The sequence below is a fragment of the Hippocampus comes genome, unplaced genomic scaffold (assembly GCF_001891065.2).
Source record: "Hippocampus comes isolate QL1 unplaced genomic scaffold, H_comes_QL1_v1.1 scaffold107, whole genome shotgun sequence".
Classification (NCBI taxonomy): domain Eukaryota; kingdom Metazoa; phylum Chordata; class Actinopteri; order Syngnathiformes; family Syngnathidae; genus Hippocampus; species Hippocampus comes.
Window position 1 is genome coordinate 1,117,381 of NW_017804846.1, and position 27,483 is coordinate 1,144,863.

General features: G+C 40.5%; 2 protein-coding genes across 3 annotated transcripts in view; both read right to left on the reverse strand.

Moving 5' to 3' along the window:
• Nucleotides 1-2,051: 2,051 nt before the first annotated feature.
• On the reverse strand, nt 2,052-20,847 carry pals1a (protein associated with LIN7 1, MAGUK p55 family member a). The gene is made up of 17 exons (XM_019876731.1): nt 20,668-20,847; nt 11,676-11,979; nt 11,331-11,502; nt 10,828-10,928; nt 9,527-9,634; nt 8,882-8,959; nt 8,630-8,770; nt 8,169-8,330; nt 7,895-7,972; nt 7,551-7,734; nt 7,360-7,431; nt 6,009-6,080; nt 5,758-5,922; nt 5,594-5,683; nt 4,478-4,590; nt 4,203-4,313; nt 2,052-4,106 (listed from the first exon to the last, which is right to left on the reverse strand). The coding sequence occupies exons 2-17, from the start codon at nt 11,853-11,855 to the stop codon at nt 3,930-3,932; spliced, it is 2,004 nt and encodes a 667-aa protein (XP_019732290.1). The 5' UTR covers nt 11,856-11,979; nt 20,668-20,847; the 3' UTR covers nt 2,052-3,929.
• A 4,474-nt stretch (nt 20,848-25,321) lies between these two features.
• The window catches only part of gphna (gephyrin a), a 31,173-nt gene continuing 29,011 nt past the window's right edge, over nt 25,322-27,483 (reverse strand). For both annotated transcript variants that reach the window (XM_019876351.1, XM_019876343.1), the window contains 2 exons: nt 26,500-26,638; nt 25,322-26,404 (listed from right to left, as the gene is read on the reverse strand). In XM_019876351.1, the coding sequence (XP_019731910.1) occupies nt 26,505-26,638 (134 nt within the window). In that variant the 3' untranslated portion in view covers nt 25,322-26,404; nt 26,500-26,504. The remainder of the gene's footprint in view (nt 26,405-26,499; nt 26,639-27,483) is intronic.

Sequence of the window (27,483 nt, forward strand, 5' to 3'; positions counted from 1 at the left end):
CCCCAGGCCTCCCCATACCAACGGTAAACATTTCATGTCTGTGATTTTTCTGCTATTTTCACATGAACGCAGTATTCTTAGAGCCTTTGATACTCTGCCACACGTTTTTTTATATACTAACTGCATATTTACAGAATAAACGTACAACTGATCTGAATCTAAACTTATGTAAAGAACACTCAATTCTTATAGCAAACTTAAATGAAAATAATTTATTTCACACTACAGCAAGCAAAAAAACATGGCAGAAAAGTAATTGTTTAATCATACCATCCACATTCATGGTTTCATGAAATAAAGTGCACACATATAACAATCTTTCCTCCACACTCATAATACAAGCAGTAGCAAAACTGAGAAAAAAATCTAACCTTATAATTGCGAAGAATGAAGACACCGTTATGGCATTGTGCTTTTTAGATATGATTTGCCATTGATTGTAGAATGCAAAATGGCGTCTGTGACAATCGATCACTGTGATTGACTGTTAGCTATCAAATCAGTGCATGGGATTGAAGTAGACAACACAACATAACAAGCAACTTCACAGCAAAGAAAATGGCATGATCTATTAAATAAAGATCAGCAAAATGTTGATTTTTACTTCCTATTACGCCTGCTTGATTACTAGTGTGATGGGCATTGTCCTGGATATGTCTGAATTTTATTTCATGAAACCCTGACTGTGGATCCGACGATAAAGAATGATGGTTCATGCACAGCCTTGCCTAATTGGCTACCCCTCACTGAGGTGTTGTGTGTAACCCTGGCAACCCCCCACTGTGATAATTCTGGCTAAACCACTGGGTGCACTTGTTTGCGTTCCGAGCAGTGTTTAAAAATCACTGGCAGTGTGAGTGGTGATCTTTTCCCTTCATATGCTCCCTGTGATTGACTAGTGACAAATTCAGTTCCTGCAACCCAAACAGGATAAACAGAGCATGGATGGTAAACAGAATAATGTTTAATATATTAATAAAATATTCACTATGTCATGTGGATTTGTAGCTCAAAAATGCCCCACATGTTGGACATGGCAAAGGATCAATATAAACAATATAATTTGATATAACATAATCGTTCGCCTGAAAATCACCCACTTGAACATATTTCTAGTACTGCAATTCCTTGAATTTTTTTTTAATTTGTTCTCCGAGCACAGCAGTGACTAAAGTTGAAGTTACTTAATCAGAAACGACTCCAAGTACCTAGATGAACGTGAAAAGTGTTTGAGTAGGTGGACTTCCGTGGGAGCTGGTGACTTCTTTCGTACGTCTGACAAGGAGAGAAGGATGGAACGTGTTCGCTCAAGCCGTCATTCTTGAAATTCGTTGGACAGCAGCGTTATCAAGTGGAGATTTGATGTTACTACAAGACAGTTATTTTGGGAGAGCGAGGAGGGACAAACTTGGGACACCCATCATCCATCCATTCTCTGTAATGCAGATAAAGTGTCTTGCAAAAGTATCTCCCCCTTGGACTTTTTGCCACATTTCAGGCTTCAAACATCAAGATAAAAAAAAATAACGATTTTTTTTTGTGTGAAGATTCAACATCAAGTGATACACAGATGTGAGATGGAATGAAATTCATACGATATTTCAACCTTTTATTTTAAAGAAATAAAATAAGTGTACTTTATTAATTTCAGGATGTGCAATATTATTCAGCCCTTTTACTGTCAGTGCGGCCAACTCTCTAAGCGGGATACACCCTGAACTGGTTGCCAGTGTAGTGGGAATTTGACATTTAACAGTGTTATACTTAACTGTTAACTTGTATCATTGTATTACCTGATAATGCTATCTGTAAATGCTGCTCTGCAAAGTTGGTTGCTATGCTAACTTGTCATTTTCCTATAAGTCAGACTTCAACCCCTCCCAAGAAGAAGAAAATGCTATGAGAGGGGCCGAAATGAATGCATCCGGAGGCTGAGAAGAAAGTTATGACGGAAAACAATATAAAACACTTAGACTTGCATTGCTTCTCAGATTTACCCATATGTAAAGCATTAAAATGATTCAAAATATAGAAGCCAGTCTTTTTTTTTTAAATCAACTATTTGTTTATTGTGAATAACAATAGAAAATGACAGCTTTTTTCTTAAGCATGTGACATCAAAATAAACTAAAGGTGGCATCAATTAATTTTACATTCAATACTCAAACCCACTTCTCCGCACCCCCACCTCATCCTGGACCTAAAGTAGGGAGGTGAAGTAGGAGAAACCTGTAATCCTATTGGTGGACTTCATACACCCATTTTCAATACAACAAATATATAAATGCTCTACACGGTGAGAACAGCCATATTGTGTCAGGTCATAATACTTCATTGTCCTCTGAGACATTTTTATCCACTCCCATCCAGACACACAAAATGGAATATATTTGGCAACTGGTGCCCTTTCGGAATGCAACAATGTACCTTCATGCTTTCTTTACAGCCCTTCACTCCTCAAGGCTCATTGGTCATTTACATGATAATGTGATCAGACGGGACAGAGTTGAAGGTAAGTGAGAACATAAAACAGTCAGCCAAGAATGTGAATATCAAGTGCTGTGTTCATATTATTAATATCAAAAGGACGCTGTCAAAACTACATGCCCAACCGGTCAGTCATTCGAGTTCACAAGGCTGCGGTTTGGGAGCTATCAATCACCACCTCCAGTATCGTTAACACGTGTCACATAGCAGTACATGTACAGTCTTGAATTTGTATTCAATGTTTGTGTATATTAACAGATCCCAATAGTGATTTTCACATTTACTACTAAATAGGCCTCATCAATAGGCGTGCTCAGGACATCGGCCAAGCCAGTACTTCATTATAAAAACAAACAACAAATAGGTGGAACTAAAAAAAAAAAAATCTGTGTACATGGATTCTTCATACCGCACCAAGTAAAAACAATTCACTTCAATAATTTATATATTCAATTATGATGGTTGAAATGACAACAGGATGAGGTCATCGCAAGAAAAAAAAAATTGCCCTTAAAAAAATGCATAAAAATGTTGAAGGTCCATGTTTTGGTGCCATCAGGAATGATTACTGTGCCAGACAGCACAAAAGCGTGACAAATAGAGGACAGTGCAATATAGTGCAGAATCTGTTCGGTGTTCAAATGAATGCTTTGTGTGACATTAATCGTGTAAATACACACATGAACTTGCTTTCATTACTCTTGGCAACTGACTAAATCCACTGTTAGCAAATCTTTCATTCTGACATCTTCTATGCAGCATCAAAGTAAAATGCAAAGAATACAATGATTTAAGGAGTCTTCTAATCTGACAAAGCTTTTCATTTACAGTAAGTATTACAGCTTTGATTGGAATGTGACTGGATCAGTGGAGGTAGTATGTAGTGATTGCGAGTTCACTTGACACCAACAACTATTTCTCCAACAGTGCCCTAAGTACCTTGTAAATGATACAGCACCGCTGAATGAATAGTCCGGGCACTGTGTACTTACGCTATAAAAAAATTACATACCGCACAGCGCTTGAAAAAAAGTATCGGATCACCACCACCTACTTGTTTCGGGTGCTTTATTGTGGATTCTTTCGATTTCAATGTGCTCTTATGTTAGTATTTTGCAGCGAAATGAGGAATTTCTCATAGTAGTTCAATTGATCAAGCATATTTTTCAATCACTAAAACGTTTTTTTTCTATTCGGAAATGCAAGTCATTCACTATGACTTGACATCTTGTTAATTAAATATCGCCATTTTTAAAAAGAAACTACATTTGAAAATTCATGAATATTCAGCAAAGTGCTACTATAACATGCCCTCAAAAAATATCTCGAGCAGCAGTGGCATAAACCTTTCATTAGGTGGTGGAGTATCGAATTTGTTAAGCACCGTATGTCTGTCTGCACGTGCGTGAGAGAAAGAGAGATTGAGAGAGCGAGAGAGAATGTCAGCGCAACCAGGAGCAGGGCACCCACTGGGGTTCTGTGTCCAGTTTGTTGATGAGTCTTAGTAGCTCGCCGTAGGCTTTGTCCTGGTCTGTGTTAACTATGATGGCGTCAAACAGGTGACCCCAGCTTTGCTCCATCTCCCGTGCTCTCTCAATGATGTCCCGTAGCTCCTCGGGCTGTCCCAATCACAAAAATTAGGATTAAGAAGGCTCAAAGCCACATGCCGCAAAAATTAAATTGCCAAATTTTTCCACAAACAGGTGAACCGGCACCTTGGGGTTCTTATGGTCTTTCGCCAACAAGGCTCTGAGTCTTTCTTGGGAAGGCGGTGCTATGAAGATGATGTATGGTTTTAAATCTGAACTCCTCAGCACCTTTAGGGCCTGCACACACACACACACACACACACATTTCAATTAGACTAAACCGATAACTCAAGAAAAAAACTACATTTTCATGTACATGTATGTTTAAGTACAAAAGTTGGTAGTTTAAAGCCGTGCATGAACTTTGCTGCTTGTGAGTGCGTGTGTATATACACACCAACCTGAGTATGTAGACAAAGTACACATATTTTCCCAGTGTTGATGACCTGTCTCACTGAGTCCGTGCTGGTTCCATATAGATTCTTCTCAAACTCGCCGGACTCAATCAGCTTGCCTAAGAAAAGTATTGAGGGCGCACAAACACAAGTGTCCAGGGGTGGCATGAGATTTGGCACTGCACACTTAGGGAAAGTGAATTCTAACATGTTTTTACATGGCAAAAATGAGTACACACCAATAAAATTTAGCAACGCTAAATTTTAGAAGAACTATTTTTAAACCACAACAATTCCACTCATGTGAGTCTAGTCTAATCATCAACTTTTTGAAAATATGAGACTTTTAGCCTATTTTAATGGGATTTCAACTCCCGTATTTTCTGCACTTTAAGGCGCTTCGGATTATAAAGCACACCTTCAATGAATGTACTATTTTAAAACTGTTTCCATATATAGGGCAAACTGAATTATAAGGCGCATAAAACAGAAGCTACAATAGTGGCTGCGATTGCGCTATGCATACACTAGATGGTGCTACGCTAAAGGCAATACAACACAGCTTTATTTATACAGAGCCTTCAAAACCGCTGCAGTTGTATTAAAACTAAGAGAACCGGCCACAAACACGGACATGAAACATAAATACAAATGGCATTACAAAACATTAAATGAAAGACAAAAGTTATGAAGACAATTGATTCAACAAAAACGTGCACAAACCAAAAGGGGCTAAATATCCTTAGAAGTCTTGCTTGTCTCCTTCCTTCGTTTGTCATTAGTTAACTATGCTTTTGGTATTATCTTCGTTTCATAATGGCTGCACAGATGCTCACAAAGTAGTCTGAGTGTGTTTTGGCGACTGCACATGTCAAGTAGTGTCGGGGAGAACCCTTTTCGATTACAACTGGTTCTTGCTAATAACCACTAGACGGCATAGGAACACTGACAGGAAAACAAGTCAATGGGGAATATAAAGAGATTGTAACTCCATACATAAGGCGCATCGGATTATAGGGTGCGCTGTTGGCTTTTGAGAAAATTGAACGCTTTTAGGTGCACCTTATAGTGCGGAATATACGGTAATTCTTTTCGATTTAAAATGGTAGCATGAAAGCTTACCAGCAGCCAGCTCGGTCTCAAACATCTGACGAGAAACAAAATGATAATCTCGACCACCGAGCTCTACATCTCGCCGGCTCCGCGTTGTGTCTGCAACACACAATCTCAGGTGGGTATACAGGACAAACGTTGCACGAGTGCTTGTTTGAGTGTTAAAGTCTCACGAGGTACAGCCCCAGCAAAGCGTTCAGGGTGGTTATTCAGAAGTCTCTGACGAAGCTCGCCCTGCCCACAGCTGGTTGGCCCAATCAATGCTATTGGCCGCTTCCGATTGGCTGGCTGGTGGTACAGGGCCATCTCCTCATAGGTCAGAATTTCCTCATCAATATCTAGGCCAGTTGGCAAAAGGGGAGACAACAAAGAATGGTGATACAGTGTTTCATCTATGACGTGCTTATTGCATGCAGTTTGTTACCATCATTTCTCTGAGTGTTGTAAAGCAGCTTCTTTCTCTTTCTCTTGTTCTTTTTGGCACACCACAACTTTCCTGGAAAAAAAAGACCATAAAAAAAAAACTTGCATTAGAAGAGCCAAAAATAATGACAATACATTTTTTCCCATTTTAATTCAACAGTCTGTGCTTTACGAGTACAGTAAAACCTCAGTTTCCGTCCATAATCCATTCCAGAAGGCTGTTCGAAAACCGAAACACACTCTTTAAAAAAAAAAAAAGTTGATTGAACACGTCTGCTCACAATGGAAAGCGACACGAGGAAGCGTCACTTCCTCGTCTACCCGAGGAAGCGTCATTTCCTCGTGTAAGGAAGGCGAGAGGAGTCAAGTGGTGCATTCAAGTGCGCTCAGTTTGTTCAAGAACCGAAATTTGTTCGTCATCCTAGGCATAAAACACTCGAAATTTTTGGTCGAAAACCGAATTGGTCGAGAACCGAGACGTTCGAAAACCGAGGTTTGACTATTTTTCTTTTTCAATCAAATGTCAACAATTTTATAACTGAAATGAATGAAACAGCTGAATTAGGTAACAAGAGACTTTGTACTTTCAGTGCCTCAACTACCACACAATTGCCAGTGGGAAGCGGGCCCTCGCACAAGAGGCATGGCTTTCTCTATGTATCGTCAACAGACATATTTTATCATATGCACTCCACATGCTGACCTTCAACAGTCTGTCAATTTCGTTCATGAATGTGTGCGACATATTTGATCTTTCTGACCGGGCAGAAAAGCAACTGAAAGTGCACGGTGGCGGAAAGAGAGTACCGGTACCACTCAGGCGCAATGTGAAGAAGAAGCTGCACAGCGCTTTTCCCAAAGAGCAAGGATCACCAACCTTTTTGAAACTGAGAGCTACGTCTTGGGGACTGCTTAATACAAAGCCCTATTCGTTGATCAAATTACCTTTTAATAATAGTATCATATGCATGTATGATTACTAATGATATGCATATATGTGAAGACACTGACAATGTCTATGATTTCATACAATAATTAGGGAAAACACAAGTATTAACGTGTAAGTCTGTTTCTATAATTCTGTGCCAGGGTTGAAGTGTTTATATTTTCAAATGATAGCTCCTACAACATCCCTAAAAAACCCCCAATGCCCCATCATTTGTAAGCTATTTTTAGAACGAGCCAGGCTACTTATGCGATCCTTGGGGGTGACCTGGTGCCCGCGGGCAACATGTTGGTGAGCCCTGCACAAGTCAATGCCTCATCAGTCATGAACCTCACCGCGCGTGACTGGTGTAAACCACCACAAAACATTTCCTTTTCACAATTCCGACATTTCCATGAAGACAGACCTGACTTCTCAGGCTCTTTGTCTTCTTCTATTGTCTGTTTCATGGCTTCTCTCTGCTGCTGGAAACTCTTCCCTATGACAAAAAAACCCAAAAACAATCGTTTATGATACCGTCAGCCAAAACGCTCAATTACTAAGAGATGTACTTGACAGTACCATAACTTCTATATCTTAAAAAAAAGATTAACGGACCTGGTACCAATCCAGCAAGAGGCTGATTATCTTCATCTCCATCTCTATATGCCTGCCACCAATTGGGGTCAGACTGGCTGATGATGTGGAGAATATCTCCTTTCTGGAAGGACAAGCCCAACTCTCTACATGGCACATAGGGGTCATCTGATGGGTCATAGTCAAAATGTGCTTTCACATGAACCTAAAGGAAATAAGGAGGATGAGTGGGGGTGGGGTGATGCACAGTGAGATTTTGTTCTTCGAGTGTTCACTTATTTGTGAAATTGTCTGATTTAACACACGGGCTGTCTTTGATTTGATTAAGAAATGTTCCCTTTTGTCAGCACAGATTCAGCACTTACTACATTCTCTTTGACTGGGGGAGGTTTGCTCTGAGTACTTGGAATGAGTACAAAGGTCAGCAGGCCGTGCATGTCCGCCTGAAACAAAGACATTTTGCAAATTACTTTTGGATAGTGGGCTTGTTGTTTTGCGCATTTGCTGTGAAGCTGCACATACTAAAATGACTCCCAAGTTAGGCTGATTTTTAATATGCCTTTTTAATCGCTCTTTAAACGCTAAGACAAACTGAAATACATCTCTACGAATTTATTTTGTTCATTTGTACATACTTACTAGAATGTCAAAGACTTGGTTGACATCTTTGCCTTTTATTTCAATGCCATTTATTTCCAATATTTCATCTCCTTCTGCTAAAAGTCCACTGCGTTCGGCTGCTCCTCCTCGAACAATCCTACTGATAATCACACTTTCCATTTCATTCCGGACCGTCGCCCCCTGCGGAAAACAGACAAGACCTGGTGTGAGATGACCGCTGCCAATTTTTCATAATTTTTTTGCATACAGTGTATTCAGAGTATAAAGGTCGTAAAAAGGTCAAGCCAAGAGGGCATCTGTATTGTAGTTGGAAACAAAATAAAGGTCAAATATGAATACAATAGACCCACTTGATCTATAAATAACATGAAAAATATATACACACACACACCAAGATAAATACAATTGTTAGGCTGCAACAGCAGCCACAACTCCGGTATCGTATTGTATCGGTTTGTACTGGATATTAATTGTCTGACCAGTGGTATGTCTCGGGCCTTCTCTATGTGAACAATCTTTACAGTCTCTTCTCCCCATTGTGTCAGTGTCTCTGTTTGGCTGGTCGGTGGTTCTGGTTCCATTTCTTTCTCTGCGATGCGGTCATGTGCCAGAAGCAAAGACTGCAGCGTAACGACATAGACACATCATAGGAACATACACACAACAACTACCAAATTATTATTTTAGACTTGATAAAGTTGAAGAAGTTGTGGAAAGCTTTGAGTCTTCACCTGGAGGCGAATGTCTGATAGGAGACTGCAGAGTTCCAGTCCTTCTTTGTTCTGACATGTCTGGCTGAGATTTCTGACCTGAATCAACAACAATAAAATATTACAGACTGAATTTTTTTTTTTTTAACGTTGCAAAATAAGATTTGCTTTTGGTGTGTGTATAAATGATTTCTTGTTTCTAATAAATTTTCCACAATTATTACACAACGTGCCCCACCCCTGGAGTGATGTTATGATGCAGGAATATGAATGTATTTGTCAGGGAGGCCAGCTAATGCTGTGAGGCAGTTCATTCAGTAAACCTCACTATTCTCCAGTGCCTTAAGAGCTGCAGTAGCCACTGGCCTAGGAATCTGGGCTTTTAGCCTACAAGGCTAGTGCGCTCACCTCAAAAGAAGTGGGCACCGAGCCCAGGGCTGGTTCGTACAGGATGACCACCACCTATAGTGGTGCTATGGCCCAGATTGAGAGTAATGTTTCCGGGGGTGAGTGTACCGGATGCCAGCTAGTGCTGTGCTACAATATGAAGTCAATCTCACTCCCTGACGCCTTAAGAGCTTTTAAACTACTTGGATAGCACGCTCAACTCTTACACTGTGATCTCGGGATCAAGCACAAGTTGAACAACCACAAGTTAGAAATTACCTCCAGTGCCAGCTGTAGTGCCTGGTGTGTTTGTGGGTATGGGGGAGAGGGTCTGTGCATGTTGTTGGCCACTGCATTATGGATCTTAAGTGCAGACTGGAACTCTGACTACAAACAAAGGGGACAAACATTTAGTGACAGAAATAGGTAAAAACACGAGCGATGTTCTGCTAACTAAAAAAGGCATTTCAGCATACATTGTTACCCCACTATATCCTCTTGGTTTTTACAATTACACAGGGAAGTTCAAATTTAGTGCAGTACCACTTTCTAGGGTGTACTGAAGTCTACTGAAAGTGATGCAACATAAAAGGAAAAAAAAAAACAAAGGAAGGTTGAATTTGAAAGTGGAAACATTTGATTTGGTTCGAGTCAGTGGGACTACGATTGGAAATGGTACGGCATAGTCTGAGAAGGTTTGATGCAATGACTTTTTGGTTGTCATGTGACATACATTCTATTACACAATGTATCTAATACTATTACCATATTTTTTGCACTATAAGGCGCTTCGCAGTATAAGGCGCACCATCAATGAATGGCTCATTTTAAAACAGTTTTCATATGTAGGATGCAACGCATTATAAGGCGCAAATAGAAGCACCATTAGTGGCTGCCAGTTGTTCCCACAGAGAAGAGAGAATATATGCCTCAAAAACCGATAGTGCGCTTTATAATCCGATGCGCCTAATTCAAAGAGCCTGTAACTCTACTTATATTCCCAATGGAGTTGTTTCCCTATGCCATCTAGTGGTGATTATTAGCAGGAACCAATTGTAACCTAAAAGGGTTCTGCCCGACACTAATTGACATGTGCAATCGCCAACACCCACTCAAACAAACAGACGACTACTGCAGTGGTTGTTAAGGCGATATATAAATAAAGCTGTATTGTATTCCTTAAGTGTAGCAGCCACTATTGTATGGGTTTATTATGCGATGCGCCCTATATATGAAAACAGTTTTAAAATAGGCCATTCATTGAAGGTGCGCTTTATAATCTGAAGCGCCTTATAGTGCATAAAATACAGTACTCGCAAATGTTTGCCATTAAGTGGGATAGGGGCTTACGTGGAGGTGGGGGGGGGTCCCTTTAAAGGGGGAAGTGAAGTCAAAAATGTTTTTTACAATAATATGTTGTATGGGCACCCATGATGTCTAAACACGACAGTATGATTAATAATCCAGCCATCTTCTATGGCAAAAACTTTATGGCAAAGACTGTGCGAACCAATCCCTGTTATTTTTGAGGTCTCCATATCTAGGACCAAGTATTCCCCTTGAAATTCCCCATCGATTACCTTGTTAAGTAGTGCAAGGACCAGCTCTATGTCATTCTGACTCTGCTGGTCGGATAGACAGCCCCGGACTTGCTTCAGTGACAGCAACAACTCATCCAACTCTGCAAGAAAAACACATTGCCATTACAATTCTTCGCCTTAACCATCTAAGCAACGGATTAGAGTTATTTCATCTTCTTGTCCACGGTCAGAATGAAAATATCGTCTTGCGCTGGCTTCACATTGACTGTCCCATTTCACAGTGAAGAGCAGAGCATAGACAAACATTACAGTCCCCAAGAGATTTAATTAAGTTGCTTCCAGGAGTGTCTCATGTCTGTCTCTCCCTCCCTGTGGAATTCCCTCCCACATGTTCTTCCTTACATTCCTTTCACTCCAAGCTTTACTTCCTCTTTTGTCACTCTCCCGTTTCATAAACAGGTTCAATGATGTTCGCTCCAAAAGTGGAAAAACTTTCACTACTATTACTTTATGTGCACTCGCTGAAGTTTGTGTGCTCATACCAAGCAAAGTGTGCTGACTGCTCAGTGGTGGTTGCTGTGACGTGTGTGTGTCCTGAAGGAATGTGGGGTTGTCGATGCCAATGTGAGGATTCTGGGAGAGCTGCTTCAGCCTGAGTGAAGCATTCAGATCCAGCTGCCGACCTTCCTCCTCTCGACGTCGACGCAAGTCCTCCTAGCAAAAACAGACAAGTCAAGCAGGCCAGATTACAGGATGTCTGGTTTCTAATCGACAGGCTCTTTAAAAACCAGACAAATCAAAAAAGTCATTTCTGGATTGATCAAGAATGAAATCAGCAATTGCTCGACAGAGCTTGGTAAACTCTTTTGTGCAGACAACCACATTACCTGATGTTGTCTTATTCTCTCGAGTTGAGCAGATCGCCGGACTGGCAGTGTCCGGCTCCCCAGTTCTCCCGGACAGTCGACGGCCATTTCCCTGTGCTGCTGTCCTACCCTCAGCTCTTCATCTCCTCCTCTTCCTCCTCCTTCTCCAGCAACATGTCCATTCAGATGAGAGGTTGTCATCCCTCATACACTTGGAGTCACTAGTGTGTATGCCCACAGATTTCAGGGTTGCCCAGGTATAAGTCACGATACAAGGATTTCTAGGAGGGTAGCTCCGTAAACAACGCAGCCATGTTGCCTATACCTGCGGAGAAAGCAGACGCCTCAAAGATTTAACTTCTTTTTTTTCCATTTTGTGATTAAGTACATTGAGGTGAAAATGGTGATGATTGTTGTTCTTAAAACATTCAAACCGAAACAATGTAATCAAAAGTAAAGGAACTACTGATGTCTCAAAATACAAAGTACATTCATCAGCATATGACAAAACCCTAATAACTCATAAACAGAAAGGGAATGGACTAGCGTTTTATACAGGTAAATGACTCCTTGTAGATTTTTCTCCATATGGCCCCTGAGCTAAAATGAATTTGACGTCCCTAATCTAAAGCGAGGGTGTCAAACTCAGTCTCCAGGGGCTCCAAACTCAAAGCACAGTTTTGGTAGTGTGCTGAACAGGATAAACATTATTGATAAGTTTAAAACTAAACGTTCATAACAATAATATGCATCAAAAGAGACAGTATAGAACAGTCGTTTGTGATTGACCAATAGCTTGCGAAGGGGGTGTCAGTTGATTGCATAGCATTAACTCACTCATTGCCAGCCCTCCCTATGTTATATTATTATTTTAGCTACCTGCCAATGACAGTGAATGAGCCCATAAAAAACAAACAATATAAGAAGATTCCCTCCTATCATCCATTGCGAACATACAAGGCAGCCACTTGCCTGTTGCATGACTCACCGCGCATGCGCATACAATGGCGCTAACTGGCAAAACTAGCACCTTCCGTTTATTTCTGCCGACTCTACACTTAATCCAGTATAAAAATGATTAGGACATAGTAAGCAAAGTATTTCCAGACAGTTTTTATTTTTTATTGCGGTGAACTCGGTGGCAGGGCGTCCGGGGGGACGCGGGTGATGCACTCGGGGACATGCTTGCGGTGCAGCTGGTGCTGGGGAATGAAGCGCTGGGCGGAGAAGCCGCCTACCCGACTGCGAGTGCCCTCCGATGCCATTTGGCGGCTGTCATTTGGAGTCGGTCCACCCCTGGGTGCTTGCTGGCCAGCCGAAGCAGGACATGCGGAGTGGCATTTTTGGGCTATTGATTGACTTAACTTGTTTGTTCTTTTATCTCTGGCAATTTTTTTAGGCTGTTATTTAGCAGACGTTTCAGCGAAAGTCTCTCGCCTCCTCAAAGAGTGTCACATGATGGTGTGATTCTTCTTTATCAGCTGATGTTAATGCAGGCGTGATTGACCTGTCAGATTTGACAGGAGAGTCAGGCCCCCAACTTGACTGATGTTCATTGGGAAGTGTGCACATGGGTCGCTATCAGCAGCTCCTGTCCGGACACCCTGGCTGATTCCATTCAGCGCAAGTTATCAGAGTAAAGTAAGGACAGGAAATGTATAGTCGCTGTATTGTCAAATTTGTGATTGATAAAGTCGTAGCTTTGTTCATTTTATAAGGAGCTTACATGCAGAAGAAGTGTGGGCATTCCTGGTGTAGAATATTATTCCATTTTTTTACACGACAAAAATCTAATTCAAAAGAGCATGCTGAAAAAAACTGCAAATATAGAAAAATGACATAAAAATACAAATTCAAAACCTTCAAGCCTTACACACACACACACACACACACACACACACACACACACACACACACACACACACACACACACGCGCAGGAGGGACAGTACATGTCAACAGAAGGTGAAAAGAAAAAAATAAAAAGGTGGAAGAGGGATTGATTACTTATCTTAGTCACAACCACCACAAAAGCATGTTTGATATGTTATCTCTCACCAGCAGGGCCGTGTATTTGCACGTGTACACGCACGCACGCGCGCACACACACACACACACACACACACACACACACACACACACACACACACACACACACACACACAATACTCAGATCCCATGGTGCAGGAGTGAGGAATGTCAGGCAGTCCTGGGAACAAAATTCCACGGCTGGGGGAGGGAAGTGTGTGTGTACAGTGCTGCGAAATAGTATTTGGCCCCTTCCTGATTTCTGTGTTCTTTGCATATGTATCACATACAAAGGTTTCAGTTCATCACACTAATTTTAACATCGCACAGACACTACCCAAGGAAATACAAAATGCAGTTTCTACATGCCAATTTAAGGTCCAAAAAAAAAAAAAAAAATCCAAAACTACCTGTCCCTACGTGAAACGTAATTGTCCCCCCTGTTAAATCACACAGTAACTGTGACTAACGACAGTTTTGAGAAAGGTGAGTTCAATTTCACAGGCAACACTCTAGCAGCACCTTTGTTGAGAAATCACATTCAGAGAATGTGTCAGACAAAGTGAAGTAGGCTACAACATCTCAAGAAACAAACACATCCTTCCCATGATCCAGAGAAATTTGATAAGAAATTAGAAAAAAAGGTTTTTGACATCCATCAGTCTAGAAACGGTTACAAAGAGACTTATTTCCAAGTCTCCGGGGCTTCAGCAAACCAGCGTCAGAGCTATTATCCACAAATAGATAAAACTGGGAGCAGTGGCAAAAATTCCCAGGAGTGGTCGATCAGCTAAAATAACTCCATGAGTGCAAGGAAGACTCATCTAGGAGGTTGCAAAAGCACCTAGAACAACATCCAAAGAACTACAGAACTTGCTAGCCTCAGTTCAGGTCAGTGTTCCCGACTCTGAAAGACACTCGCCAAAAATGGCATCCATGGGAGAGTTCCTAGGCAAAAACCATTGCCGACACAAAGGCTCATCTCACATGTGCCAAAAGACATCGATCCAGAGACACTTCTTCATATGGCAGCGTAACAACAAATTCCGGATCCCTTTCAATGTTTTGGAGTGCAAGGAGTTAGGAACTATGCAATTAGGAGACTTGAGATGAATCCTTAGTCCAGCGGTCCCCAAACTTTTTCCTGTGAGGGCCGCATAAGCTTTCGCTTCTGTGATGTGGGGGCCGGGGTCAGTCTGGAACAGAAAAAGGGTGGCCGCAAGAGTACGGAAATGTAAAAATGGATTGTTTTCCAGAAACCCACACAAAATGAAGCCGCCTCTTGACAGATGAGACTGATAGACGTTTCTTTGCGCTGAAAGAAACAAAAACATCGTTTGTCCACTTTGGGTTAAATACCCCGCATTCTATTTTTCTCTTACTGAACCTTTTCGCCATGATCCCGTTCTCTGAGAGAGGGGCCGGTTTCGGATTTTTTTTTTCTGGCGTTGCCAGATAACGGCACAGAAATATGCACCAAATGTCACCTTATTGTATCTGTGTTTATGAAATAGTTACTAATTAATAGTTAATCATGAAAACGGTTCAGAACTAAGGAACATTTTATTGCAAAAGCCCAACTTTATGATCAAAGACAAATCCACATCGATGAAAAATAAATCAAAATACTCTGTGGTATTTTCAGGGGGCCGGACCAAATGCGGAGGCGGGCCGGATCCGGCCCGCGGGCCGTAGTTTGGGGACCACTGCCTTAGTCTGTCGGCTGGCCTTGTAACCCTTTGAGATAACCCTGGAAGAGCTGCTCATGGAGATGGAAGTTTGGGGCCTCTCTGCTTAGGCCACTGCCCTTGCAGCCCGACCCCGGATAAGATGGATGCATGGATTGGCAGACATTCATTGTGTTCACATTGAAGCAGATTGTCGGTGGTGCATATCAATCACAACGCAAATTTTAAAATGACTCGGCAGAGAACAGACCTGGTCCACCCAGAATTTTTTTTTTTTTTTTAACACTGTCATATTTGTTCTTGATACAAAGGAGCAACATTGAGCAAGACAGTTGTAATACAAAGATTCACATCTGTGCCCATTTGCAGTTTGGCTTTTCAATATGTTTATAAGAGGTGCAAAATATGAATTCTGACTCGCAAATTGCATTGTGAATCTGCTTATTTTGAGCCTGCTTTTGTCCATCAAATACAGACACAGGGTTACAAATCTGCACTTGAGTAATCTGGAGTTGGAAGCAGAAACAGAGGCAAACCTTATCAGGGTATGACGCACAGACGCACGCACGCACAGATGCACACAGACACACACAAACTACCGAAAAGGGTTGTACAACCCTGTACCAAGCAAAGCGAAAGCAAGCCTGGATATAGAAGAACAGAATAGTATAACTACATTTCCTTTGATACCTTTTAGGCACTAATTTGTGCTTCAATATCAATAGGCATCTGATCAATATCAATAGAAATTGCTCAATATAAAGGTTTAAAAACTAAAATAATTTAGGAAGCAAACACTGGCTCTGGCATTCTGCGTGCTGTAATCAGAGTTTAAAGTGTGACATTAGATTTGTGCCACAATTGCAAACACCAAAGAGGAAATTTAGAGCACAAAAGCATAATTTGAGTGCACGGGAACCTTTCCTGTGAACCTTGTCGGCCGAAACAGTGAGAAATATGTGGCGAACCACCCAAGAAGTGCACATACTGTAATTAAGTGCACTTCAGTGTGTAGGTACGCCGAATGAAAGTGTGGCCTCTTCAAAATAAATGCCTCAGTGCAACTTTGACAATAAGATTGTATTGTGCATACTAACACAATCAAGCACGTTTGGATGAATACGTGTTTGAGAAATAAAGGACTTGCTCGCTCCAGTTTTGCCCAGCTACGACCCTCTCAGCGTCAGAAATAACAGACAAGTTTAAAAACTAAAAATGTCCTCTGACATAATGAGCGAGCTATAAAGATAAAGTTGTACTCAGACAGACGGTCAACTGTAATGCATAATGCATGTATCCCATGAGAGAATTATTGTAGTTCGCTACGCTCACTTGAACAACGAATGAAGGTTCATGCAACTGCATATTGATAACGCTTAATACAAAACAATGCGACACACATATCGAAACAGGAAATGTTACGGGATCCCATACGTCAACGGGGAGGAGTGGCCTTGAAGATATAGTATATTGAATGCATATAATATTACCACAGTCCTGAATTTGAAACTTGACTTGAGATTTGCACAAGAAATATTGTCAAAATTACATGACCATAGAGCTCATCATCTTTTTTTCCAAAATCAATTTCTGTCACAAACATTATGTTTTAGGTTTATAAATTACATCTACATCGGAAATCTCAGTTTGTGCAAAAATATGGGGGCTACTGTGTTTCTGATTACATTTGACAATTTTATAAATCAGCACTACAGGATGCATTTTTTCATTTTAATGTCACTTCAAAATAAAGTGAGAAAATGTCAGCAGTCAGTGTGTTGTGTATTTTTTTTTTTTTTTTACAGAATAACTGAAGATATATCATGCTATATCGTTATTGTGATATAAAGTGTCCTATATCGTGACAACATTTTTCCATATCGCCCAGCACTAAATATACCATGATACTTTGTGCCGGTGAACCAATATGATCACATGACAACAAAATGACTGGCCAAGCCTATTTATTTGTCGCTGTTATGTACAAAACCACAATGTTGTGCTTCCCCCCGCCCACCATGAGCTTTTTTTCCTGACAATATCGTAACTTTTTAGACAGTATTGTGAGCATTTGTATATCGCCAACCTAATACATTGTGAAGGTTGGATATCATTACACCCCTAGAAGAGACTGACCAACATACTGCTGGGTGAATACAGGGCTCAGCTATCGAATCAGCCATCGCTACGAGGAAACACTGAGATGGACAAAAGAAGAGACGATTGTTGGTCCAACACTGGTTTGGTGGCACATTTTGATTTGTATGTGGCCTAATTTTAAGTCTATCAGGGCATGGAGGGAGTGAGAACGAGAGTGAATACAATTTCAGAGAACAGAGGACGTGTGTATTGTGCTGGCCGGTAGCCCATGTGCTTGTGTGCTACTGTAGTTTCATCAGGATCTGTAAATACATTATCAGCCTTGGCCTCATCAACCTCACAACATTGATGAAACGACTGACTGAAAGACGATCATAGTTTCAAATATTACAGAAATGAACAAATATACTATTAGCTCGGGCTGGACGATTAATGTATATTTAATTTGTGATTTCGATTTAGGGTTCTCGCAATCTTCACGTGATAATCGAAGAAAAATGATTCATGTGCAAAACGGCAAGGTGCGTTTACAAGTTCCTGATGTTGTGAAAGGACCTAGTTAAAATGATTCAAGTTGGATCAATGTAGATTTCTTTATAGCTATAAAATTGATATTGATAACCAAATATTCTTTGGTTAGCTATCTATCATTTGAATTAATTCATGATTGAAGAGGCCCAGGTGGTTCAGCTGGTGATTTAGAGACATGGCGGGAAAATGCACAAACAAGTGGAAGGACACCATCGTATGTAGAAAATTGCCCACACACACCCTGACCTTTTCTAAAGATAAGGCGTATGTTTACAGTATTTCTAAGCCACACAGTCATCACATTTTTGTGTCACTTGTGTACATGTAAAAAAACACTTTCTCTTTTCTTTGAAGAAGTTGCAAATTCTTTGGCACAACCACACAAAGGATTGTTTATTATGCACAATTCTCTGCAGTTGCCCACATTACCAATTGCTTATCATGACTCCAAACTGCCCCTTAATGGTCACATTTTGCACCTAAAATTCGAAAGTGCGTGGGTACATTTTTCGACTAGTCGCGCCTGTGTGACTTTACTTGAATATTGCCAAACCAGTATAATTGTGATCAATAGTTTTGCGACATTTAACAAGAATCCAAAGAAATAACACTTATGTAGTGAAAGAAATGCTTTTCTCATGCGGCAAAATAAGCAGGTTGGGTGAGTGTTGTTTGTAGCTAATTAATTGTAATACCTTTTTAAAATTTTAATTTATTTAATTAACAATTTTTAAATATATTTCTTTAAGTTACTGAGGGTGCGTTCAGATAATTCACTCTGACACCCGCGCATTACTCTGAGAGTGTGTGTTTGGAGAGGCAGATTGCACTCTAACCCCGTTAATTTCCAAATGGAGCCTATGTTCTAAACCAATCAGTAGCTCGCGCTTGAATTGTTTTCATCTGCACTGCCTGGCGCACCATATTCTCAGTCAGAGCGGCTAGAGAAAAATGTCCAAAATCTGGCCCGGGGGCCAATTGCGGCCTGTGTTCAAATTTTGACCGGCCGGCAGCCTCTGGCATAAAATTAATAATGTGTGGCCCATCAGCACTGATGACCACAGGAAAAAATACATATGTACAAAAAAGCTATTTTATATCTCACCAGAAGATGGCCACAAACCCGTGGCCACGCTCTTGGCTGCGTACATAAGTCCGCCCCGAGCGTGACCTGGGCCTCCAAAACACACCACTCTCACAGTCATATAACGCGTCACAGCGAATTTCCGAGCACGGCCCTTGCTGCATGACGCTTATGAGACCATTGAAAGGCCATTTCTAAAATAGAGACTGTCATGAAGAAAAGGAAAGTTAATAGAAAGGGACGTCACTTTCACAGTAAATGGAAATTGGTACTTTTTTTTTCACTGAAATATGAAACAACTATGCCTGCCTAATTTGCCAACAGGCTGTAGCTGTTTAAGGAATTCAATGACAAGAGGCCCTACCAGATGAAACATGCAAACTACTACAAGGTGACTGGGAACAAACGTCATGAAAATGAAAGCAACTGAAAGATGAATGGTTGGGCCTCACACATTTTCACCTCACCAAATCTGGATCTCTAGAGCACTCTGAATGACTGAATGGCACATTTGAACAACGCTCTGATTTTCTGAACGGTTGGAGTCCAGCAGTGTGCACTGGGAGTATATTTCCGAACATGCAATTGGTGTTGATAATGCCCCGAGATACTGTTCCAGGTCAAAGTCAGATAAAACCATTCAATTCCATTTGAAACTTGCTGCACGTCTTTTTAATTCATATAATGCAGGGGCCTTTACCGAAATGATTTTTTTTTCCTCGATAAATTGTGCAGCCTTATTTCCTAAACCTTCAAATTTCATTTAAGAGTCGATCGGTAGATAGATAGATAGATAGATAGATAGATAGATAGATAAAATTGGAGACCATGACCCTAGAACAGCACAAAATAAGGTGAATGCCTGGTCCCATAACTGTAAATCGTAATTCATCCAGTGAGCACCAAGCAACAAACCTCCGGTGCTCCTTTTAGAACAAGACCAAAATTGTTGTGTACACCTGGATCTAAATATATAATTACCGAATCATACCACACACAGCATTTACAGTTAGGTAGAGTATTGGGTTAGCCGTATTGTCGACTTCCTATAACGTCATACGCCTCCCTCTGTGGATTTGGCTAATTAATTTCAGCCAATGTAGCAGTTGTGACAGTTGACATTCTAACGTTCAAGATTGAGATGCATGAGTGACACAATTCACTGTTATGAATTCGCCATTAAAGTTATATGCATTTCAAGAATGTTTGAATGTTTCGTGTTTGCCTGGCTTGTTGGGCATCTGTGTTTACTGTAGTTTAAAATACTTTCACCTTGATTAAACGTGTTTCTCGTGTATTTGGGGAGGGTGCGGTGACAGCGAGTTAGTCCCATTCTCAGAAGTTACGCCTTTGCGAACATACCGGTGCTAATAAACGCCATTTGTTTCGAACACTGCTTGGTGACGTTCCTCAACTTTGTGAACAGACCGAAAGAAACTCAGCATTGTGTATTTTTTTAAATTACAGTTTCCAGGCTAAAATTAGCCGCTAACTAGCTAGCTCACTTGCTGCGTCTTTACAGCACCTGTTGATAACAAAAGCCTCTTCATCTGGGGGCGAAGAGTAGACGCTTCAGTACTCACTCGCGCTGTTCCAAGGCCGTCCCACGTTCCTCTGACGAGAACAGCAAGCTTCATCCAACCAGTCGTGGATCTTCTGGCGTTATGTCACAGTTTCGCTCGGACAAGTTCGCTGCTCGATTCTTCTACTCAGCAGCTCGTATGTCTCCCGCCCTCCACGTCGCTCCCCCTCCCCTGTCTGTCCGTCGGTCTGTCATCATTTCCACAGTCACAGAAAGAGAGAAGACCGGCCCGCCCCCCAAGTTGTCAGAGCGGCGAAACGATTGGATAGGGCAATAATAGGAAACGCTGTCTGACCAATCAAGCACTGGTATGTCCGATCAGGGCTCACATCATAATTACGTCACCAGTGCATTGTCTGTCTGAATAAATTATGATATACCACTTGCATTACTTTTCAATTAGGAGCGCCTAGGCCAGGGATGAGCAACTATCTTAATTTAAATAGATAAATGAATACATTTTTGGGACCTTGTGTTAAGCATAAAACCAGTATAGAATTACAGTATTTGCAAACCAGGTGCAATCTGTATTTAATTGAATACACTACAACGACAAGATATTTTATGGTCAAATTGAGAACGTTATATATATATTTTTTTTGCAATACTGTATAATCGCTTGTCTGGCGAGTTGGACAGACATCCACCATCTGCTGGACGTCCGATGCATGTGAAAAATTTAAAAACAAAAACAAAAAGGCGGGAGGGGGGCATGGGGGACTTAAAATGCTAATATTGAATTACATTCCATGCTAGTTCTATGGTCCGTGATTTCAATTGCTTCTCTTTTCAATCCAACTAATATAATTTTTGTTCCCATTAAAACAGCTATATGTGCATATTTCTTATGGAGGATGAGCAGGAAATGAAGCAAAGCACCGCAGACCGGGAGCCTCACCTTAGCATTGCGGACTTAGGCAGTCGGTTTGTGCACCCACACATAAGGTTACCACTCATCCCATCCTGTTGCCCTGGCGAACTTCTCGTACTGTCACAATGTAAATACTGTACCACAAATTGAAAGCTGAAATTTTGTCTGATATCTATCTATTGATCGGGAAACACAACAAAACAACGGAATTGACCTTGCCAGTCCAATACTTTTGGAGAGGACTGTAAATAAAAATTAAATGCTATTCAATAGAGTTGAGATGTATTGCTATATGCTACAATTTAATGTACTTAAGTGCATCTAATAGTAAAAGTGTTGTAATTCATTCATGCAGCAATTGCTTCACTTTCCTTTGCTGCTGCAGCAATGTTACTTAATTTTTTATGAATTATATTTTTAAATCACTATATGTCTGCATTTTCACCCCCAATTCCAAGGGGCTGTAAGCAACAGGTTTCTTTCCATTTCCATAGTGAATTGCCATGTCGGGGCTCCGATGATGTTGTCTTTTGGTTGTGGCCGTACACAAGTTCAGCTTGTGGTAATTAATTGAACTAGTTGAGATCAGCTGTTCTGGATCCAAATGATCTGACTATTTGAGTTCAGGGGAAGTCAAGGTTTAGATAAAGATCATGTTGAACCTTACTGGAATGTCCCCCAGGTGTAACAATGCATGTCCCGTCTTACAAACACGAGAAAGTATTCTTTAAAAAAATTAACAAAATAATTAATACACACAACTTATATTTCAGACTAAACAGAACTGGAACAAAACAAGGGATACAGAATAGTCAGGATTAATTTTATTAATTCATTTTCAGTTCAATAATATCATTACAGAAAAACAATTTACATGATATTTTATACAGTAATAGAATGCTGTGTAATTGCTTCAAGTGCTGGTCATAGTTTATAGTGTGTGCAATGTGAGACTGATTTCAGTCAGGTGTTAAGAATCACTCAGTACAAAGGCAGTAATAACCTGCTTCTTACTCCAATCAATCTGTCAGGCTTTGATTCCGCCTGTTTGGGCAGGTGCCTGGAAGAGCTCATAATCCGTGTTCAGGTCATAACGGTGTTAATGTAAATATAAATTGCGCAAAACCTGGCAGGTCTTTTCAGTGAACTTTTTTTGTTCTAATATAAGTTAACTTCTACTTATTTATCGCACACAACCATTGAGCAAGCTAAAGTGAGATGTCATTCTCACTCTCACTTTCCTCCAGTCTGCCCTCTACACTATGATATGAACGCAGCATGAGGCCCCAATATAAATATGATGATTTTGAGGTATCAGGGACATTTCTGATATACACACACTACAGGGTTAAGTAAGGATGGTCCAACATCATCTTACATATAGTACAATCAAAATAAACACAAGCACAAATGAAGCATGAACATTGGAGAGATATCCTGCCCACATATGGCAACCTGCCCAACGTGTGCGCCACGCCCCTCATGAGAGCTTGGGGGGAGGCAGGAATTAGTTTGAGGAATTTCGGGCGAGGCTGAGCGAAGACCACAAGAGGCAGTCAAGAGAAGGGTCCAAGCTCCAGCGCTCGTGCTGCATTCATGTCACAAATGACGATGGTAACATGAACTTCTTTTTTATTAAAAATAAATAAATAGATAAAATAAAAACAAAAATCGCATTCTGGACCTTTGGGCAAGTGAAGCAAAAACAATTACGAGAAGCATCCATTCATGAAAAAACATCAACAAGCAACTTGGTGCCGTCACTATATTCATCAAACGAAAAATACCTGTGCAACAAACTTGCTTTTCTCCTACCATCAGAATGCAGCATTAAACCTTTTGGACGGCTTCGTTTGGCACTGATCACACTGACAAGAAGAATCACAAACTTTTGGAGCAAAGTTAGGGCGAAGGGTGAATATCGATTGCTTACATTTCTGTTATTTGGCAAATTCTACAAGGTCAGTTTCTAAAGATGACAATATCGCAGTCAACTGGTCTGCTTTGTATTGAAAATGACAGACATTCCGTCAGTACTGACGCCCGCTTCGCTGACGATTGACGCAAAACGAGAAGAAGAAAAAAAGGACGAAGCACTGATCGCATTCTGGACCTTTGGGCAAGTGAAGCAAAAACAATTACGAGAAGCATCCATTCATGAAAAAACATCAACAAGCAACTTGGTGCCGTCACTATATTCATCAAACGAAAAATACCTGTGCAACAAACTTGCTTTTCTCCTACCATCAGAATGCAGCATTAAACCTTTTGGACGGCTTCGTTTGGCACTGATCACACTGACAAGAAGAATCACAAACTTTTGGAGCAAAGTTAGGGCGAAGGGTGAATATCGATTGCTTACATTTCTGTTATTTGGCAAATTCTACAAGGTCAGTTTCTAAAGATGACAATATCGCAGTCAACTGGTCTGCTTTGTATTGAAAATGACAGACATTCCGTCAGTACTGACGCCCGCTTCGCTGACGATTGACGCAAAACGAGAAGAAGAAAAAAAGGACGAAGCACTGATTGAAGTGGCTTTCGTTCAACAGTGTAATCGTCACTAACCAGGTCAAATAACAAATGACATCTGCGCCCATCATTGCGTTTTGCTGACGATAGAGAGAAACAAGCCCCCCGCCTGTCTCGTTTGTTTGTTCGCGGGGGGGGGGGCTTAGAGGGAACTGCATTGAATCTACATGTGTGAGAGTGAGTGCTCCTGTTTTCAATAGGATCTCTGCGGGGAATGTGATCGCCGGCTGTGATTGGCTAATGAGGCGGAAGCAGATGATACCACGAAGTTCTGTGATCCAAAGCAAATATACAATCTTCGTTTGAGTGTAATTTAATGGACAGGTGTCCAGGCTGCTGCTGATGGAACGACGAAATTTCGTAAAACAAATGCCCACCTCTGGAAGGCGATGACGTTTTGATTCAGTTAATCAATAAACACATACGAAGCAACAGATAAAATATTAGTCTTTTTCACATTTGTTGGGCTGCATACAGTAGAGAGAGCTTGTTCAAGGATTCTGATTTTTGTTGTTTTTGACATTTTCAACGCAACTTTCTTTTTTTCAGAGGCAGAGGAGGAAACATTACGCAGCTAGAGTAGTGATTCCCAACCAAGGGTGCTGTGGGAAATTATCCAATTTCACTTAACTGTGAAATATATATCTCTTTGTCAGCGACTGCAAGTGACAGGCATAGCTAGCAGAAGGCAAATTAAACTTGTGTACCCGCCTGTTGTCATTCAAACAACAAAATTAGTCAGGGCTTTCTTTGAGTTGACAGCATCAGCTTTGTGTTCACATCAACAGGTCCAGGTTTCACACCAAGTATGTCAATTTGTCAGTAGGCTACCAGTAAATTGAGACAAGATCGTCATACTGTAATTTCAGGATTCATACTTTTTTCCGACATTTTTCTCATTTAAAATGGGTGCTTTAGCTCAAAGTGGGGAGGCGGGGGATACTTGACTAAACAACACAAATTCTACAAAAAGTGTATGTGAATGCTGAAAAGTTGAGGTGCTGCAGAAATATTGCAAGAAATAAATGAAAATGTTTTAACGACAAGTAGAAACAGAGGATTTGAATGAAAAACAAAGATCGAATCGGAATCTTTCTTCGAGGGGGGCTTGTTTTTTGTCTGCTTCCTGAGCATTTTCCTTGCACAAGGCACCAAATCCTCCAAATGTAGAGGGGTGCAATACATTTCTGACATCTCTAATTTAAAAAAAGTATCATAAAAAATATCCAATAAGAAGTCAGTTTTTTTTAACTTGTATGTTTGCTTTAGAAGTCTTTCCAGCATTTGACCTCTACAAAGTCAAGATTGTTTTCAAGTGACATATTAAAAAGGGATGGTCAAACAAAAGCAAGAGTAAGCCAGTTTTGACCATTAAAATCCTATATCCTGAATTCTTTGTAATTTTACCTACATGTAGCAGCAGCATCTTACAATAGGTCATGATTAGGTTTGTCATTTGCAAGCTCTGCTCGATAGGATAAAAAATAAAAAAATAAAAAAACACAAAAATGATGAAGTGCAATTCCACACGGGAACTCTTAATAGCATTTGCCAGCCGATGAAATGCGTTCATCACGTCGCACTTCCTACCACAGTGGGAAAATATTCCACAGGTTACAAGTGGGGCCCTGAACTCAAGCCAGTTAGGAGCTACTAAGAACAGCCAACAACTTCCACCAAGTTTTTTTTTTTTTAGGTGTGTATTTGCTGCGTTTATGGTTGTCAAGTGTCATTCAAGTAAGACTTAGCTAATGATCCACTGCTTTCAGTGAGTCACCAGTTTTATTGTGTAATACAATGCATCGTTGCTGCTGTTTTGATTTTTGGGGTCGGACAAACAAAGTCGGGGGGAACGGTTTTCAATCAATTGCAAAGGGATTCTACAAAAGGCTGTGTTGCGAGGGATGGAAGACGGAAGAGCTGAAACAAAGAAGACAAAAGAGCGTGTGGCAGAAGCAGAGGAACGGAGTTATTTTCTATCACTAGATCTACTAAGGAAAAGTGCTGATCGCACAAAGCAAATGAACTCGAGAGACAAGAATGTGATTACTACGAGAATGATGATGATATTCAATCAGAACCATAATAATATCAGATGAAGTACGAATATTAATAATCATTATAATCAGGAGAATTATATAATATTACAGAATAAATCTCATTTGTATATTTCTTCACATTTTTTTTTTCTTAAATCTTCTCAACGCAGACCTATGAGGATTCAACGTCTGCTGGCTCCAATTGGCTGTTGCATATGACATCACAGCTAATAGATGCCCCTGTCCAGGCAGGAAGTCCCAGCACCGTCAATATATTTGTCTCCAGTGACTGAAATCTGGGGAGAAAAATATCTGGGTTAGTTGCTACATGTTCAACTTTGTGAGTGTCAAGCACAGAACGCCGAAGCCATGTTAAAACTCGAGAAAGCACCTGCATCATAGCCGTCCGATGACCATAACATCCACAACTTCTCCCTTGTGCAGTTCCACATACTGCTCGGTTTTCGGAGGCAACATCAGCAGGCCGTTGGCACTGCGCATTGACATTAGCCTGCTGGACACTTGGTTACCTGAAAGGGGTGGACAAGAAGTTTGGGGGGAAAAAAAAACTTCCTCAGACTTGTTGATCACCTCAAGCACAAAAAAAGTCACAAACTAACGTGTGAACACAATTTTCTCTTTTAAAATACAGATCAGACTTGCATTGGCCACATTTTTAGGTACACTTGCAAAATCTATGAGTACATCCAACTCCGTTTTCTTTTTTAAGTCAATTATCTTCGAATATATCTATTATATATAATACATGTAAGCGTTATTAAATAGAACTGCACTGCTACGCACGAAAAGGTGTTTGTAATAACGTGGTTACTTTCATGCCATTTCACTGACAGGATAAATCACATCCAGATCATTTGTTTTTTTTCAAAAGGCAGAAATGTTGATATAACTCTTGTGTTTCATTGCATTAGATTGTGTATGTAAGTGAAGGATTCTTAGGACAGAAACAGAAAAAAAAATACTATTTTTTGCAAAAACAATCTAAATTAATGATAAAAAACGTTCTATACATGTTCATGGGAAGACAGAATTGGTAATCTATGCTCTAAAACCACCTTTGCAAATTACAAACACCCCAGGTAATTTTGCGGTTTTTAGAATTTCAATTAATTGACAGAATCCCCATTATTCTTTAAGTATCAATGAAACATTCAATCTTTTTATCCCATATTAACAAAGGGATAAAATAACACCCCAAATTAGTTGAAAGGCTTTTGATGGCGCACGCAGCCTTCGCACGTAAACGACCTAGTTGCTCTTGTCATCATTCTGTTGTCAGTAGGACCGGTAAATTTGAATAGAGCATCAACCATTACTCAACATTTATATGGAAAATGTTTGAACAGAAATTGGA